Below are 18,834 nucleotides of genomic sequence, written 5' to 3' on the forward strand. Positions count from 1 at the left end.
GCTCCAGCGTGTTGGGCGGTAGATTTTGGGTCTCCTGGAACATTTCTCTCCAGTGTCCCATTTTCAGAGCTGATTTCGCAATCTCATGTTTGTTGAGAGGCTTTTGTGACCAAAGCAAAGCAAAATCTGGCACATTTACAACTACAGCCATCGACTTTCACACATCTTTCAGATTTATTAGTTATCTTTTTACGTTAAACAAAAACAGTGTGCATTAGATATTCTCTCAAGCGCTCAGAAATAGCTCTTCTCGCGTCGTAAACTGACAAACAGCCTGCAGGATTTATGATAATCTTGTGTTTGTACAGTCATTAATACCATATGGGACAAGTCAGACAATAATGGGAAATAGATTGCAGACAGATTCGATGACAGGCTTTTGTTGTACTGAGTACTTACAGCAGTGATATACTGATACGCAGTAAAGAGCAGGACCTACATGAATCGCATTGCTGTCCGCTGACGCCGATACAAATCATGGTTGTACGATAAAAGCTTTCAGAGCTGCCTTGAAATGATTCCATACAGTTTATTGGTCTGTTGTTAATTACACCAGGGAGAGGGTTGGTGTTAATACATGAAGCATGACTTTCATTTACTTTATTTACAAATGAAGACTGTTTTATTTATTTGACTGTTGAAAATAAAAAGATTCTTTCTGGTTTCTTGAATGTTACAGGGCTGCAAATGGAAATATAAATGTAAACGCACGTCGCACCAAACCTGTTGATCTACAGCAGGGATCTGCAACTTTTACTTTCAGCTCAGCAACATAAAAGTCATTCAGGAGCAACAAAAACTACTTTATCTTCACAATAAAGACAATAACATGGATACAATTCTGTACAAAGTCATCTAATGAGAAGTGTTTTAAATTCATAAAATTGGACATGTGATGTCTAAAGTTTATTATTTTCTTATAAATTAAAAAAATATATTTAATTGTTTTTTGTTTGTTTGGATTTTTTTTGCATCTATGCGGAACATATTGGAAATTAGAACAGTTGCAAAAATTAAAAAAAAAAAACTAAAATAATTAAGAATTGCAACAATTTATCAGGAAATGTAATGAACTTGGAAAACATTCAAGTTTTAAAATTTCAAAATTTTGCATTAAATTTCAAATTATTTTGAAATGTTAAAAAAATATCATCAAATCATCAAGAAATGTAATAAACTTGCAAAACATTCAAAGGTTTTGAAATTTCAAAATTTTGTGAAAATTTCAAATTATTTTGAAACTTTTTATCAACAATTTATCAAGAAAAGTAATGAACTTGGAAAACATTCAAAAAATTTTAAAATTCCTTTCTTGTGCGTAAAATTTCGATTTATTTTGAAATTTTAACATTTTGTGAAAAAATTGCCAAAAGATTGAAAAATAAATTTGAACTGTAAAAAAATGTGCAAAAATTTCAAAGAAATTTGAAATTTAAGATTTTTTATAATACGTAAAAATTCTTGAAATATTACTTGAATTTGGTTATCATATATCGAAAATATTTCTTAAGTTATTATTTTTTTGTTGTTTCACAATTTTGTTGGACGATATCAAGCTTGTATGTAAAGTTGGTGGTTTTAATAAATTTATCAGTCTATCACTGTCTTTGATCATCCATACCCTCTGTATGAAAAATAAAAATTCTTTGTGTCAATGATATTTTTTAAAGCTATAAGGAGCCACTGCAAAGGAGTGAAAGAGCCGCAGGTTCTGGATAAAAATCATCTTTATTTTCTGAAACTGCAGCTAGAGCTCATATTGGCTCAGCACAAAGAGAAAATCAGCCGCCCTGGCTTTTAGCTGCCCTGAGGTGATGTTGTGCCTTATTTCTTTAATCCTTTCAAAATTATGCGAGCTTGGTTTTCAGATGAGTTATTTACTGAAGATAGTTTCGTGACAAACAACAATTCCAGAATAAATCAATTTAGATGAATCTAAGACTCAAGTCTTTGTGATTGTGCAACAAGGCAGCAGCCAGTAACGAAAGTGCTTAAACTACAGTTCCTTGAGGGTCCACTAGAGACTGGCTGCAGAAACACCACATACCGCCTGGTTTAAAATACGTCTGGTTCAAAATACATCCTTATTTAATTTGCTCAACTTAACTGAAGGGTAGGCACCCTGTAACTGTCAACAAAGAGCCCAAAGCCCTGCCTGTTTACCTCATTCTAACTAGGCAAGGAAGCTAGGTTGAGATTAATTCTACTAAAACTGTATCCTCTGACGATAGGCTTTAAAACTCTGCACCTTACACAAATGAGTGATGTCATAGACTTTATGGCCATATATTATACAGAGTCAGGTTGCAACACAACAAAACAGCAGAATAACTCCTCACAGCAGTTGCGCAAAGTTAGGTAAAAGCAGCTTGAGATAAAAAATGAATGTGGGTAATGAAAAAAAATAGAAGTTAGCTGAAGAAAAGCTATCAAAAATTGTACTTTTTAAGTTTTATACACTGTAACCAACGGTAACCTTCCAGTGTTAGCCATTTCCTTCTTTGTTAGTTGAGTGCTACAGTCAAAAAAATCCAATAAGAATAGGAGATACTATAGAATAATACAAATTAAGCTGCATCTATAAGCTGTAAATCAAATTACATTTAGCCATTAAGTTTCATTTTCTTTTTGAAAGCGTACGTTTTAACAGAGATCGCTCGTGGGGACATTAACCCAACATCCTGCATCGCTTCCCGTTTTGTACAGATGGCACCGCGTCGCTCTCAGCGTGGAGAAGAAGAGCGTCACCATCATTGTGGACTGTAAGAAGAAGCTGACCAGGCCGCTGGGTAGGAGCGATCAGGCTGTCATCAACACAGAGGGCATTACCGTCTTTGGCACCAGGATCCTGGATGATGAAGTCTTTGAGGTAAGGCGGCCATGATGAATCCTTCTCACTTGGATTAAAAAATGAGCTGTGTTTCGATGAGTATTTAGATAGAGATCGTAAAAAAGACAGTTGAAGCTGTCACTGTTGTGTCTTCTTGCCCAAATTAGCAGTTAGCATAAATAAGCATATGAGATGAAGCAGCATAAAACAGCTAGCATGGCCTCTTTGCTAACTGTCTACTTCCTTGTTAAGAACAGTTCATGATGCGTGACATCATGCTTTTAGCATGTTTCTTCGACTTTTTTATCTGTTAGAGTCTAGCTAGCGTATTTAGGCTAAGCTACATGCATTATAACCCACCTCCAGGAGGCAGAGGCAGCATTGTTACTGTCTCCTCATCTGAATTACTTTCTGGAAAACAATTAGGTTTAATAAAACGTTTTCCAGAAAGTATTTAAACTACACTTAATGCCTCTTTTGCATCCATGCAGAGGGCATTACCATAATTAGTGCTATTTGCTGGAGTGTTTTCATTATCATTTACAGTCACTGCTCTACAATACAATGAAATTTATGTCTGAGAGTAAAATGTGGTGAGACTTAACCTCAAGATGCATCCATCATCCACAAAGGAGTATTTTCTGACAAACACAGAGCAGACATTCACCACTACGAAGAAGTAATTGAGGGGTTTTTGGAAAGCTTACCTTGATGCCAGCGATTTCTTCTCCCTGGCTTAGTAATTGAAAACACATTGTGAATCTTACTCTCAATGAATCTCATTTACCGTTGTGAAAAGGGACTAATACTTTAAGTCCAAACGCTTTAAAGCCAGACTTTTTATTTGTATTTCATTAACTCGTTCATTCGGTTAACGGTGAAATTTATTGGCCAGAACAACAATATTGGCTTTGTATACTTGGCACGAGCACAGGAGCAGTGTCTGTGGAGCCACTGCCTGCACAGTGAGTTTGTTGAGAGTGTTTTTCTCCCTCTGCAGTGGTTGGATTTGTTTAAATAGTTGACTTAATAAAAGAAAGACGGAGATCTATCACAGCGCCGAATCAAAAATCACATCTGGGTGCTGTTACAGAGGTGGTGATTGTGAGACGGAGGTCGATGCTAGCAGGTTTAGCACAGGTAGCGGCGAGCTGGGTGGAAAATGTGAGCTGAATGCTAGCTCTGGAGACAATAGGCTCTCTTTGAAGTCTGTGTGAGGAATGCTTGCTAAGCAGAACAGCCTGCACAATGCTGGCGTCCAGGTCAGAGATGACTTTCCAGAGAGGAGACACTCGGAAATTGTTTCCCAGTCGTCTTTAACGACTGGAAGCTGATCATTGTTAGATTTAAAGGTTAATCGATGGGTAAGTTTCAGTCATGGAAAAGGGATTTACTCACTTCATCTAGCATACAAAGCTGATAGTTTTGCAGCATTTAAGAGCAGTAAATATAAGAGTCAATAAAACAACAGTGAAGCCTCAAAGTGGGATTGTAATTAGGGTAATTAGGTGTTGATTGTGGATAAAAGCAGCCTTTTATTTACACCAAACCTTTCTTTTAATGCAGCTTTAAGACCAGCTATTTGGCTTTTGTGAGCGCTCTTCATTTCAGCGTATATTACTCTAAACGGTGTTGAATTGCAGAGTAATTTGTTTCATTCTCTTCCTTAAAACCTGGAGGAGAAGGGAAAAAAAAAACGGTTTTGTTCCAAGGGTTGGAGCCTTTTGCACGTTGCAAGGTGGTTTTAATCAGTGCATCACACAATAGCATTTCTGTGGTGACCCTGCTGAAAAATGCTGCCATATCTTTGGCTGTAATTATTTCCACGCCGAGGTTAATAACCCCTGATTTGATGATTGCAAACTGGCTACTTACAGACACACTGCTCACTGCTCATGGCAAAAAACTCTCACTGGCCACAGGCGTCTTGGCTAATTACTGGATAATCTTTCAGCTCAAAAAATGAGATTGTGAAGTATGTGAGCCATGTGTTTGGTTTGAATTGGTTGCTTATGGGATTAAATTTTGGCAAAGATGATTCTCCAGCTGTTATAGTTATACGACAGCCAGTATACGTTAGAGGCTATGGAAACTTTCAGAACAATGCAGGCTGTATTTTTTTTAACTGCAGATACTCACGATGTGAAGATTTCAAACATGGGGTTACTGAGTCCGGTTCCTCTGAGGTCCTGCACGCATCACAACAAGTTTGCATAAAAACTCAGTGTTTGGTAGATGATTTATGTGTTGTAACAATGCTTTTTAATAATTAGTCTTGTTCTGTTGGAAGCCTGTCTGTTTCTCTTAAAAAAGTGCCACATTAGTGGCTCTAGCAGCAGAGCTGAGTATCAGGGCTCGGATGATACTTTTCCTCTGATTCGATTCTTTTATGATTTCAATTTAAATTGCGATACTTTGATATTTTCCCTTTTGCCATTTTTTAGTTTGCTTTTTTATCAAGGCCATAATTTTCTAAAAAATGCATATCACATGCGAGTCAGTTTTTAAGATGTATTCAGGGGATCATCTCTGACATGGAAACTTTTATCCAACCCAACTTATGAACAAAAACTAAAATGAAGGACTTAAATTTGGTTAAAAAAATAAGAATAAATAAAAAAAATTTGGAACAAAAAGTCAAGATTTAAAATCATGTCAAAATCCTGAGCACACATCATTTAAACATGTAGACTTTGACAAAAACTTTCTTAAATTACTTCTTCTGTATGTATTTTTGGACACCGATTTTCTCTGTTAAAATTTTAAACTGTTCAGCATGTTCAGGAGAAGTGTCCTTGTATGTTTCACATTTCTAACCATTATACTTTTTGAAAAAGTCGACTTTTTCCAATTCATCTTGGCCCATTAAATTAAATGGAGTTGCCCCATCACCATTGAAACCACACAGCTGATGATGTCATAAGGGGGTTCCGAGGTTAAAAATAGGAGTTATGTGCATCATGAACATAAGAGGTTGGGGTCAAGGCTCAGCATCTCAACATTCATCATTTGCTGCAAGGAAGTCCACCCCCATCACCCCTACCCCTCACCCCCCGCTGTATGTATTCATTGGCTCCCTCTGACATCTATAGACGTCACTTTGATTGCAACCATTTCCTGCGTCTGTAGAAGTAAATTATGTTTTTCAGCAGGGGTAGGCGGGGTCTGGAGGAACCAAAATCCTGCTCGTAAACTACTGTGGGTGAGAGCGGTGTGCTCTTTGGATGAGAGCTCAGCATGGATATGAGGAGAAGATGTGAGATGACAGAAGCATAGTGAGACGCTGCAAGTCAGAAAAGTTTAGGCAGCTCATGCTCCAACTGAGGATGTGTCGCCGTAGTTCAGAGAGAAAGAGCGGCTCCATTGTGATAAAAGGCGACGGAGATCAGAGAGGATCAACGGATGGAGCGCCCGAGATGAACACGGTTAAAAAAAGCACATTTTGTCTGCTTTTTGGATCAAAAACAGGAAGAGAGACATAAAAGAAGAGAGTCCACTCTTCTTAGGTAGTTTTGGTGTTTATATAGTCATAGAAAACAAAATTATTTGGGTCTTCAAAGATCTTTCAAGTTGCTCTGAATCAGGCCTCCCTTGAAAATTAGACGAGGACTAGGACTAACCTGTTAAATAAAGGTTAGATAATAAATACATTTTAAAAACAAGTTGTATGGTGTCTTGTAGTAGAAGGACAAACATGGTGGTCCTAAGAAATGATTTGTCTGGCCATATCATCCTGCAAACCTTTTCCGTAAATCTGTAGAAGACATCCTACCATTTTTAAGTGCTGGGTGAGGAAACAGCCTTTTTCGAGTGTCAGGTTCCTAGATCACCCACTTGGTGTCCTCTTTCTGACTACCTGTGTTTATGGAACTTGGCCTTCACTTTGGAGGTGGTACCAGGGCCCACTTCAGTAATAACCAACTTGGTTTTGCAGAACACCAGCTCGAAGCTGCCCAATCCAGATGGTGGATTCTTTGAGTAAACACCTACAGAGCACTTTAGCTCAAAACAAGTTAATAACCAAAGTAGAATGAGCTGTTTGGCATTGGCAGAAAAGATGTGAGAAAAATGTGTGTTCCGTACAAATGTGGCACCATTTGACAGAAAAAAAAAAGACTTTTCCAGGAAGACTTGGTACAACAAAGAAATAACATAAACAATAGGCTGTAGGGACTAGCTTAAGTAGCATCCTGAGCTTTAGCTTCATGACTCTGGTGTCTGTGAATTCCACCTGTGAGTGGTGGGCACATGGCTACCTTTCTGCACTCGATTGCATAAGCAGGTGTTAAAGCTGGAAGCACAGAGGGAGAGGGAGGCGAAAGGAAAAAATGATCAGTGCGTTCTTCGTCGTGGCTCAGATTGCACAGCTGTTTAAAAGATATGCTCACTGACCGCTCCTCCAAAGCCTTTTTTTCCTCCGTCTAAATAAAAGCCTCAGAATATCTGAATCATCTCTCGTTTCTATGCAAATCCTCTGATCAGACTTTCAAGGGATTTCTTTCTGTCTTTGACTGTATGGCTGCGGGTGTGCTGTGTGATATACATGCTGAAAAAGAAGTGTGTGAGGAAGGAGGAGAGACGGGCGAGGATGGTTTGTTTATGTGTCTGTCATTACTGCATAACAGATTGTTCCAAAACGCCGTCCCTCAAGCAGGACAGACTCTGGCAGAGGACTCTACAAGACTCTGATGTGCTCTAAGCCTTAAAGTGATTCATTGTTTATGGTTGTGCTGGCTGGAAGAGGAACAGTGAGACTGTTTCTCATCTGCCTCAGTCGCGTTTCGCTCTCAGGGACTTGTCACAGAAAGTTTCGGTCAGGGTTGTGTAATAGGAGGATCGTAGGTGACCCACAAGGAAGACTTGCTAGGTCTTAACAGACTAAAAGTCTTTTAAAAAGACTTTGAAAATTGATGAAATAGGGAGATAAGTAAGAGAGAAATGGTCGTCGACAAGCAAGCAGATGGTTCCGAAAATTCTGTGAGCTACTGGCAGGCGAAATGTTTTAATATCCGAAAGAGTGCAAGTCATTGAAATGCCCCCAGTGCTTGAAAAGAAACTTTATCCCCAGGCCGACCACAGAGGCTGTGTTTGATAAAACGCTGAGAGAAATCTGGAGTTTGTTACACATTTTTCCTCCTCTCCGAGTCTCAGTTAATTGTTGTCCTTGTACAGTTTTGAAATTCCATCTCTCTATTTGTTCCTTCAAGATGTGATCCACTCCCACAGTTTAGAAACACTCTGGTCAGAGTGTGAGGAAATGTGTGTGGGGTGATGCGAGGTGAGGTGGGATGTATAAGATAGAATAATAAAGAAGTAAGTTTTTGCACATTTTGCGTTTTTATAAAGCAGAAACATCTGCATGAGGCCGTCGGGTCGGAGCAGCTGCAGTCTGCACGGCTTGTGAGCCGGACACATCTGGAGGATGATGCACCTGGAGGGTCATCAGAGCAGGCAGGTCGCAGTGACAACATGAGCTCTTTAATGAAAGTTGTCCCCATGGAAGGGATTTACACAGAGAATCATCTGGAGTGTGGACTTCTTCTTCTTCTTCTAATTTTTTTTTCCTATGACAGTAAATAAACACATGTGCTGTCACTCTAAATGAGGAACACGCTGCAGTATAGCTCGCCGTCTCTTTACAGCAGAGAAAAATGATCACGCAAACATGTACTCTGTCACCGCGGCTCTCTTTTCCTCCCACTCCTGCGTGTGTGCGTTTGTGTTTTACTGGGTCAGCCTGCAGATGCTTTGGGCTCACGTCCAAATGTGTCTTCCAGGTGCATCAGTACCCTGCAGCTGTTTTCTGCAGGCGGAGTGACCTGCTACACCTGGCAACAGACAATAACATTTCAAACACCTACTTACATGATGTTCCTGGAGGTGTCAGTGAAAAACTAACATCGCTTCTACAAAGAGGCTGCTCAGTTTTGCAACCATTCACTGATCAGTCCATAAAATGTCCCAAAAAGTCATAAACGCCTCATGCACCGTCCCAGGACACAGGGTGATCATTAAAATGTGTTTTAACACACTTACATAACAGTTACATAAGAACTGAGGCATCAACTAAATCTGCAAAGGATATGAAGCTAAGCTTGAAAAAAACTTTGTGAAAAAATGCATTTAATACATTTAAATTAAAACGTTTTTGCATTAGCATGCAGCATGATGTCCATTCCCACTACATAGACTGTGTTTGATGCATCAGTTGACTTTAAGGCTGTAAGCTTTCTTGATTTGGAAAAAAAAAGAAAAGAAAAGGAAACAACACCCAAACATTAGGGATGTTCCCATTAGCATTTTTGCTACCAATATTCATCCACTTTTTCGAACCTCAGCAAATTACCCAGAATGCAGCAGCACATTTGGCTTCCAGTGGCAGCTCCAATCATATTCAAAGCTCTTCTTCTGGCTTCTTTCATCCAGGTCTACACTCCTCCTGGTCTTCTACGCTCTGCTTGTGAAAGACTCCTGGTGCTCCCAGCACAGCACGGCTCCGAATCTCTAGCCAGACTCTTCTCCTCTGTTGTTCCCAAAGGGTGGAATGAATTACCTAAGTCTATACGATCCACAGAGTCCCTTTCTACTTTAAGAGATGTCTGAAGACTCATCTGTTCAGGGAACACTTAGGCCCGTAATCTGACCCTTCTCCTCTTTGACCTCAGGGGGAGAATGAGTCAGAAGTGCTTAAACCCAGCTCTTAAGAAATACTCAGCAATGATTATTGGATGCACTTAATGGCAGCTCCTTCAGCTAATTAAGTTGTGGCACTTTTGTTGTACTATCAAAGGTTTCCCGTTCTGTCTAAATTTGTCAGAGTGGCTTTGGACAAAAGTGTCAGCTAAATGAAACTGTAGAACTGTAGAACATCAAGATGTAAATTTGTTTCACTGCTCAGCTAAAGCAAGGATCTTCAACCCCTTTTTTAACGTTTTTATCTGTTTCTGTTGGGTGGCTAGTCTATATGTAAAATTTTGACAGAGTGAAAGACTGCAAGAGCAGAAGTAGAGCAACAGATGCTCATTTTGTTGAAAGACAATCAGCAGATTCAGCAGCACAAGCACAACACGGTAGTTCGTGACAATCGTAACAACTGTGCTGTTGTCCTGTCGTATGCGCTCGTGCGAAGTGGAGTGTGACGTCATCGTTTCCACTGAAAATGCCGGCTTACTGTTTACACGGCAATGGTGTCGGCAGCGTTTAAGAAAACTCCCACTCTGGAGGCTGTTTTCAGAAGTTTGCGTTTTGGGTTGACTGAAACGCAACAAACTTTTGCATTTCACCCTAAAACTGTTGTTGTGTAAAAGCACCCTAACAGTCAAGAGTTTCTGTTCGTAAAAGGAGAACTAAAATGAGACTAGAAAAGCACTCAGAGAGCGCAGACCTCCACCAAGCATACTAGCATTGTCAGGCAACACTTTAGCCCTACTTTAATGTTATACTCCCTTTCAGCAGACTGTTATACACATATGGTGAAAACGGCCCTATCTCACAATGATAAAGAATCCTTTAAAAAGGTCCTAGATCCAGATGGTGATCTGGATCACCTCCAAAATTTAACCACTTCTTCTTTATCCAATTTTGAACATTTACTGAAAATTACTTGAAGATCTGTTTGTTACTTTTTGAGTTCTGTTGTTCACAGGCAAACAAACAAACATACACACAAATTCTCCCAAAAACATAACCTCCATGGCGGAGGTAAATATGGATGACATGGAAAGATAGTGAAGGAGGCCAAAGTTGGAGTGTAAATGGTCTGACTGCAAGTCTTAACTCAGGGAAGAATGTCCCCTCCCAAAAAGACAAAATTGGAGTTGGTACCCTTCCAAAAACGTACACTTTTATGTTGATACAGTATGGTCTTAGCTATATGGAGTCGTACGAAATCTACTGCTCTGTTTATGGCTCCAAATTGGTCCAACAAATGCAGGAAGTGAGCCCCCAACACACACACAGTTACATACACACACTAACACACACCGCCTGTCATGTCTGATCTGTTGCCAGCAAGAGCTATCTGCATCTCATAAAAGTTGCATCTCTATCATAGAGGCTGGTTGAACACTGATGTGAGCTCATAATCAGATGTCACTCATATATCACACACACACGTATCTGATACACACACACACACACACACACTCACAAAGAAGAAGAAAAATGTGAAAGCTCATATTTGACATTCTGTTAAGAGAACAAAGCCAAGGACAGATTTCATGGTCTGCTGAGGGCTTGTAACACCGCCCACTTAAGATGATCGTCCATCATCCATCTGCCAGTTCCTCTCCTTAAGTGACTCCTGTTTTCAGTGGGTGTGGGCTCCACATCGGCCGGGATCCTCCCTGACACAGACGTCAGGGTCACCTCGCCCAGGGACGATTCAGACTGTGGTGTCTGTCAGTCTGCTGTGTTTGCATTTCTCAGCTTCAAGTCAGATGTGAGAAGTGTATGCTTGAGGAAAAACCAGTGGTGTGTTTATTCCAGACACAAAAGAAAAACAGACAAACTCTGAAAATGATTTTCTTGCGGGTGAAATTAAGATGGGCAGATGGATTTAATATTTCACGTCTTAAATCAGTTTTATCCTCATCGGTTTGTCTTTTCATGCACTTTTATCCAGTGAATTATGACAGTTTGAAATGAAGGTGAACATGTGTCCAAGTGCATTGTATTCACACAAGTTCACATCAAACACAGCCCCATGAATAAACCCATTGTAGTGCAACCTAGACTCTTGATTTATCCCTTTGGTCCGTGCCAGCTCTGAGCCGAAGCCAGGGCAGCGCCGTAGATCATCCCAGGAATTCTGAGGATGAACCTCGGCAGATGCCAGAGAGATGTGCAAGCCGGTCCAGACAAAAACATCAACAAATGCAGCGAGATGCAGGCGAGGGAGACACAAACGGTAAAAGAGGAGAGGGGGAGCGGCGAGGCGGACGCCAAGTGGGGAGTATGGGAGTGATTGAATCAGTGACTGGCTTCATAAATGGGCTAAGTGTGTGTGGTCTCCAGACAAAAACCCCTCTGTGACGTTTCTGGACTCTCATGCAGGTCTTTGCTGCACAATTGTTTTCCTGTTGTAGTAAATACAGTCTTGTTAAATTCACCTTATTTTCTCAACAAATAAGCAATCATGAAAGCTGAAAGATGGGACCCAATTAACATGAGAGGGAGTGATTACTGCACATGTGCACAGGAAGACATAAACAGGAAGAGGGAGACAGATTTTATGCCATATGTGTCTCCAACTGGCTTTGTCTATGGATCAGCTTGCTCTAAATTAGCAACACAGATGTACAGTATGAAGTATCTGTGGCTGCTGGGAATCAAACCAGGAACCTTCTTGCTGTAAGGCTAACCACTGAACCACCTAGCAAGTTACTCTGCGTATATGTCATGTAGTTGGCACCAAACATGATAGGAGTAACGTAAACAGTTACATTCAAAGTACTTGTGAGACTGTATAAGTCATGGACCCAGTCTTTGTGACATCACTCATTTGTTTCTGATACAGAGTTTTGAAGCCCATCAAGAAAGGAGGCCATATTGGAAATGCTAATGCTGTGTTCCATTTGTACTCAGAACTGGGAAGTCAGGGGTGGAAGTGATGTCATCTCTGACTGCAGCGTTCCAGTTGCCAAATAGCAGGATTTTTGTATATAAACATCAAATAATACTATACATGCGGCTGATTTATTGCGACAAACACTTGTCAGAAATTCTAAAATAAGAAGAATATAGGAGGAGCTTAATTACTGTTTACCCCTGAACTTGAAATTTCCTACTGGGAACTTGGAGATGGTGTAGAAGCCGGAAATTCCGACCTCAGGGGGCATTCCAGCTGGACGTTCCCGATCGGAACTCGGAAATTCCGACTTACAAGTACAAATGGAACGCACCATAAACTTTACCTTGCTTTTGTAGGATGAGGTAAAGAGGCGAGGCTTTAGCCTCTTTGCAGACAGCTACAGGTGCCTACCTGTCACTCAATCAGCCATATCCATATATGGGAAAAATTTGTAAGTTTAATAAGAAGTTATAAAAATGATAACTCAATGTAAAAATCGCCTTTTTGGTGTGATTTTAATGTTTTCTGCAGAGAGCCTCTAGTGGATGCTTTGTGAACTGCAGTTTTCTGCAACCTCTGCATTGGTTTTATATTTTCAGACCGAGGGTTGCGGCTTGATATTATCCATTAGCCTCTTGGTAGCATTAGCATGTGGCTAGCAGACTTCACTGTGACTCTACTGCATTTTGCAATACATGTTTTAAAAAATAAGAAGTAATATTTAAAAGAAGATCCTATAAGCATTCAATGTACGCCGTTTATGACAAAAGTTGATGGCGCTCATGGGAAACAGAGTCTTTCTCATTGAAAACAACCGAAAACCATTACAGGAGGTCCTTGACATACCTGGTTCTGGACTTACGAGGGTTTTTGACTTTACTATGCCAGTAAATATGTGTACGTAAGAAAATAGAGAAGGTTTCAAAGTTACGCCTCTCTGTTCGTAAGCAACTACGCAGTGCTATGCGGTCATCAGGATCATCCACTTTGTCTCGAGTTGCGTCATAGTGTTGATTGTTTGCTTTAATTGAAATGTCTATTTTAATTGTCTGTACTGCTTTTCCGTTATTTGAAGTATAACACATGTATTTGGATAGTTATTTAGAGATTTAGGGTAAAAATCCGACTTATGCCCAATGTGGGGCTACGACGCATTGTAGGAACGGAACTCATTCATAACTCAAGGACCATCTGTACTGTCAATACATTCCAAAAAAATTGTCCTCACAGAGTCTTTGAATAAAATGCTGAACACCTTCTGTTTACCATTGCACATTTTGTCAGAGTAGGGTGTTGAAAAGCAGAAGAACTTATCGTTCTTCAGAAATGCACTGCAAAAAAACAGAAATCTTATCAAGTGATTTTATTTTATTTTCAGTAGAAAATGTCCTTTAGACTTCATGTGAGCCACATTTACCTGAGTAGTCCAGAAAAATGTCTTGTTTCAAGTTATTTAAAGACTAAAATGAATCTGCCAATGGAACAAGAGAAAAGTTACTTGTATTAAGTAATTATTCCAGTTCAAGCTAATTTTCGAGCAACTTTTTCCTGTTCCAATGTCAGAATGTGGATCATTTATAGTTTATAAAAACTTAAAATCAGACAAAAACACTTGATAAGATTTTAGTTCTTTGCAGTGTACCTTTTGACACACCATAGTACTTTCACACACAGTTACAGGCCAAACTTGGGCATTGAATGCTCTGCTCTTGGAGGAGATTCTCCCACTCCCTCCATCCCAGAATTCCTCCAGAGTCAGAGACAACATTTAGATCACTTCAGCCGGCTGATATTTCAATAAGTGGACAGTTGACCTTTTGGCTGTTGGATTTTATGTTCTGTTTTCTTCTTTTGTATTTCTTTGGTAAATTTCTGGCCACTGATCTGATAAAATCCAGGATTAAAATGTTTCCACTCTGGCTGAAATAAGCTTGTCACTCAACTGTCTTTTGTAAACTTTGCAAGAAAAAAAATAAATTAGTGTTTTTGTTCTGACATTTCTCATGGAAATAAATTGTATGCTGTTGGAAAGCCTGTTTGTCTTTTTGCACTTTTGTAAGGGACATACATTTTTGGGATTAATATCAGGAGCTGTGAGATACACACATAAAAAAATCTCCATATCTTCTCTGCCAATGGCAAATAGCTTATTCCGCCGTTGTCAAAAAGCTATGTCGCTACAAAGAAATAATCGCCCAATCAAAACTTTCAGCAGGATATTATTCTTCCCGTATGTGTTTTGTCATGGGAGGATGGAAACGTCAATGCTCATAGCGTTAGCATCACAGTGGGAAACAACATACATGAGTCCATATGTGAGGTTTCAACACGTGTTGATCTTCTGGTTATTATTTGCGTTGCTCTCCACCCTGCTGAGATTGGATGGTCATGTATGATTGGCACAGAGCGCTGAACGTCTAATGGCTTCCAGAGGTCTAAGCTTGTACAGATGTTGCCTCCTGTAATTTAATGGAATCTGCATGTATGTGCTTCCTCCTGGGGGGGCCACCGTGATCGCAGCCTTCTTTCACCTTTATGCTGCTCTGTTTCTCACTTCCTGGTCCGCTCTGGCCGAGGTCAGCTGAGGTGTCCTTAAGGGAGACTGGCATAGGTAACTTTCTTGTTTTAGAAATTCCTTTGGAGATGATTGTGGAAAAAGAGCCTGGCTGATGGAAAGGTCGGGAGCGTGGATCTAATTTCCTCTCCCAAACGCTCATGAAAAACAGCCTGAGATAAGTACAGAGCGGTGGTTATTCATCCGCTGTGTGAGAGGGCTTGCCGTCCCTAATGGCAGAATGAAGGGACTCTGCAATAGTTCATTCTTAAAAGCTCACACACTCCCCTGCAGCAGTGAATTATTCCATATGAACAGTCCAGAGACTTGCGCTGCACAACATCTGCCTTGTTGCTTTATTGTCACACTTTATCTCCACTGTGGTGCAGAGGAGGAGGAGAACATTTGGTTTCTATTTGTAATCACAAGAGGGGGTGGAGGAGAAAAGTACAACGTGAGTGATCTCTGAAGTGAGTTTTGGGCGTCAGGTCTCAGGAAATGAAAGTCATTTTCATTTTCTGAACTTGCTGATTGGCAGCTGGCGGATATCCAAGGTTTGGGTTGGCTTGGAGCTCCGGTTGAATCCTCCGGAAAAAAAAAAAAACTTTCTTTGAGTGAAAAAATGTCAAACATGGTCGACTTTGAAAGAATGTGAAACCCCTGAGGAGAATTTTAAAATCTTATCTAATCAAATTTAAATGTAACATCTGTGAGCTGCAGCAGGGAGCTAAAGACGACTCTTATAAAAGCCTTGTGCAGACTTTCCATCTTTACATCCATTTCGATGTATTCAGCTACTTGTTTTGTTCCACTGGCGAAGCTCTCTGTATTAGCTGCAGCTCTTTTTCGTGCCTCCGACTGGCTCCTTCTCAACAGCAACAGCAGCTAAAGCTCCTCTGTTTTGTAGAACTTGGAGCGATGTGCCAATCCAAACTGGAAAATCCTGATTTCTCACCAGCTAAGTTGAAGTGAATAAAATTGAAGGCTATAATGTAAACCTATAGTGCTGTAAATCACACCGCAGACTTTCTGTGTTCATGTTGGGGAACATTAAAGACAAACTCTGACATGGGAATTTACAGTTAAGGGGAAAAAATACACCCCTCAGTTGGAAACTTGTTGACACACTGCTTCTCCTCTCCTTCCAGGGCGACATCCAGCAGCTGCTGATAGTGGCAGACCCCAGGGCAGCCTACGACTACTGTGAACACTACAGCCCCGACTGTGAAACCCCCAACCACCACGACACCCCCCAGGCTCAGGAACCTGAGGACGAGGTCAGTATGTGAAAGGGGGCAGGGGAGGAGGGACTTTTAGCCGTCCAGAGGGAGAAGAAAATAAAGTAGCTGGGGGTTGAGTTTTAGTAGGAGTTTGGGAAAAAATGGTGTAAGTAAAAGTAGCAAAAGATGGAGTCAGAGAATAAATCAGGAAGGTTGGATGGATCACAGAAAGTAAATCAGTATAAAAGTCAAACTTGCTTCAACTGTAGCTGGATTTGATTCTTCATCCTCAACACTTTTTTATCAGGAAGCAGAAAATTTTCTCTGTTTTTTAAGAGGAAAACCCGTTCCTGGTGAAAGTTGTTCATCTCAACTGCTCTTCAGAGCTGTGTTTAAAAACTGAAGAAACTCACAATCCTGTTAAATATTCTGCTTGGCTTGCTTTAGCTTTGATGTAAACAGTAGAAGCTAGCTAGCCAGCTAGCTTAGCTAAAGATAGAGTCCAACCAGGCTCTACTTTCTGTTGGTGTTATTTCTAAACCTGCTTTGTCATCAGAAACCCCTGAGCCCTTTTTGTTGCAACTCAAAGTAGCTAGCAAAAGCGCTTAGTGTCACGCTGAAAGCTAACTAGTGTTGAACCTCTTTTTCAACAAATCCCAGGCTAAAATTAAAAACCACAACAAAAACAGACCAAAACAAACGAAATAGACCAGAAATAAGACTGAAAACGACAAAAAGACTGACAGGACAAGATAGTTTGTGAAATCTAACATTATAACGTTGGGAGTACACCAGAAGCTTCTCCAGTCCATCTCCGCTTTTTATCAAACCTGTTGACTCCAGGCCCATCTGAGCAGGGATTTAGCCGGAGCACATTGGAGCAGTGTGAGTTAGAAACCGATTTGATCAAGTGCCACGACAGAGTGGAGCTGGATTGGAGATGTATTTTGGCTGTAAGAAGGTCAAGGTGGCCCGATGTATTGGTTCATGAGAAAATGGGTGGATCATCAGCCCCGTTTCCACCAAGCAGTTCAGTTTGGTTCGGTTCAGCACGGCACACATTTTACAGCGTTTCCACTGACTAACCCTGGGACAGATCCCCAAATAACTGAGACAAGCCGTCCCACTTTTTGGGACCCTATCATAGGGCTGCCAGACTAAACTGATCTAACCCCCAGAAGGTGGAGCTAGAAATACCGTAGACCGTTGATTGGTCGAAAGAATCGTCACTTACCGTGCAACAGCGGCTGCTGTATTTCTCCTGGTGGCACAGACTTCTCAGAAGCAAAGGTTGATTGCGCTCTACAACAAAGAACCACATGCCAATCACAAAGAAAATGAATTGCTGAATGTCTTCCGTCGTTGCTCTTTGTTTACTGTGTCAGGTTTTTCTTTTTCGTTGGATGTATTAGCGGGGTACACTATGCTGCTATGGCATCGGGTTATTATTTAACTGATGGGCCATTTGGCATCCAGCTTACACGCTGCCTGCCATGAAGGGTCACAGTTGGCTGTAAACCCAAACAGAGCCAAGCTTAACCGAGCCAATCCGTACCAACCCGACTGATCTAAACCGGACTGCTGGGTGGAAACGGGGCTTCAGAGTGCAACCATAGTATGAGTACAAGTAGACAAAAAAAGACTGTACTATTAATGGAAAGTACAGTACAATTTCACAAAAAAGAGAACAAAACCTTCTGGAGCTTCTTGAATTATGAAATGTATCTGAAATGAACAGGTAGATTTCCAGTCAACAGGATCTTTAAACCTGAAAGTTTTTTTGCCAAGACTTTTCTTAATACAATGGGCGGAAAAATTAAGTTTCTCCAGCGATTATTGGTGAGAACTTGTCACTGCAGTCTTAGTTTACAAAAAACATATTTTCTTAAACTTGTGTTTCTTCAAAGCTCTCCTGTAGCCTAAAGTATCTTGGTTTTAAGGAGTCTCTTTGTTTGAGTCTCTTTCCGATAGGTTTATTTCAGCCTCATATCAAAATACTTTGTGGTCTTTGAATTCATCTCCTCTTCTCCTCCTTTATTTCCACTGGCTCCAGAAGTTTGTTTCCTCTTTGGCCATGTCTCTTAATTTAAAAACCGTGCCTCATGTCACAACCTTTTTTTAATAATATCATCTTTTGTTATTTTGGTGGTTGAAGCCTCTTTGTCGGCTGACATTTCACTTCAGTTCTTCACCGAATAACTGATGAGCTCACACTGGAAACTTTTCCTTTCTCCCTGCCACGAAGTCTGAGCCCACTTCGGAGTGGCCCCGTGATTTATATCACTAACGAGTTCTGCAGACTCTGCCCAGACTCCCTGGGAAATATAAGCTTTTCCTTCCCCTCGCTAGACTCCCAGTACCTGGAAAAGCAGACTTTGGACCGGGAGAAAATCAGAAGCCGGTTCTCTATTTGAAAGGTTGGCTGTACAGTGGGTACTATGTCCTGGAAAGTATTGCTTCATCATGGAGTTACTCCTCAAAGCCAATACAGGGAGCTTGTCGATTGTAAATAGACAACAGGGAGCTGTTTGGAGGCAGAAACACTGTAAATCTGGATAAATCATTATTATCTCCTGCTGAGGGACTACAGGAATGTTTTTTGTACATTCCAGCTCAGTGTTTTAAGGAACTGATTCTCCTGCACAACTAAAATATACTT

At 40.5% G+C, this 18,834-nt stretch overlaps 1 protein-coding gene across 1 annotated transcript in view; it reads left to right on the top strand.

Annotated features, from left to right (window-relative positions):
* The window catches only part of col11a1b (collagen, type XI, alpha 1b), a 141,567-nt gene that overhangs the window by 13,495 nt on the left and 109,238 nt on the right, over window positions 1-18,834 (top strand). The window contains exons 4-5 of the mRNA XM_074689532.1: window positions 2,707-2,869; window positions 16,104-16,232. Of these exons, the coding sequence (XP_074545633.1) occupies window positions 2,707-2,869; window positions 16,104-16,232 (292 nt within the window). The remainder of the gene's footprint in view (window positions 1-2,706; window positions 2,870-16,103; window positions 16,233-18,834) is intronic.

The sequence above is a fragment of the Halichoeres trimaculatus genome, unplaced genomic scaffold (assembly GCF_033239565.1).
Source record: "Halichoeres trimaculatus isolate MK-OKI-2021-1 unplaced genomic scaffold, fHalTri1.1 fHalTri1_scaffold_15, whole genome shotgun sequence".
NCBI classification, from domain to species: Eukaryota; Metazoa; Chordata; class Actinopteri; order Labriformes; family Labridae; genus Halichoeres; species Halichoeres trimaculatus.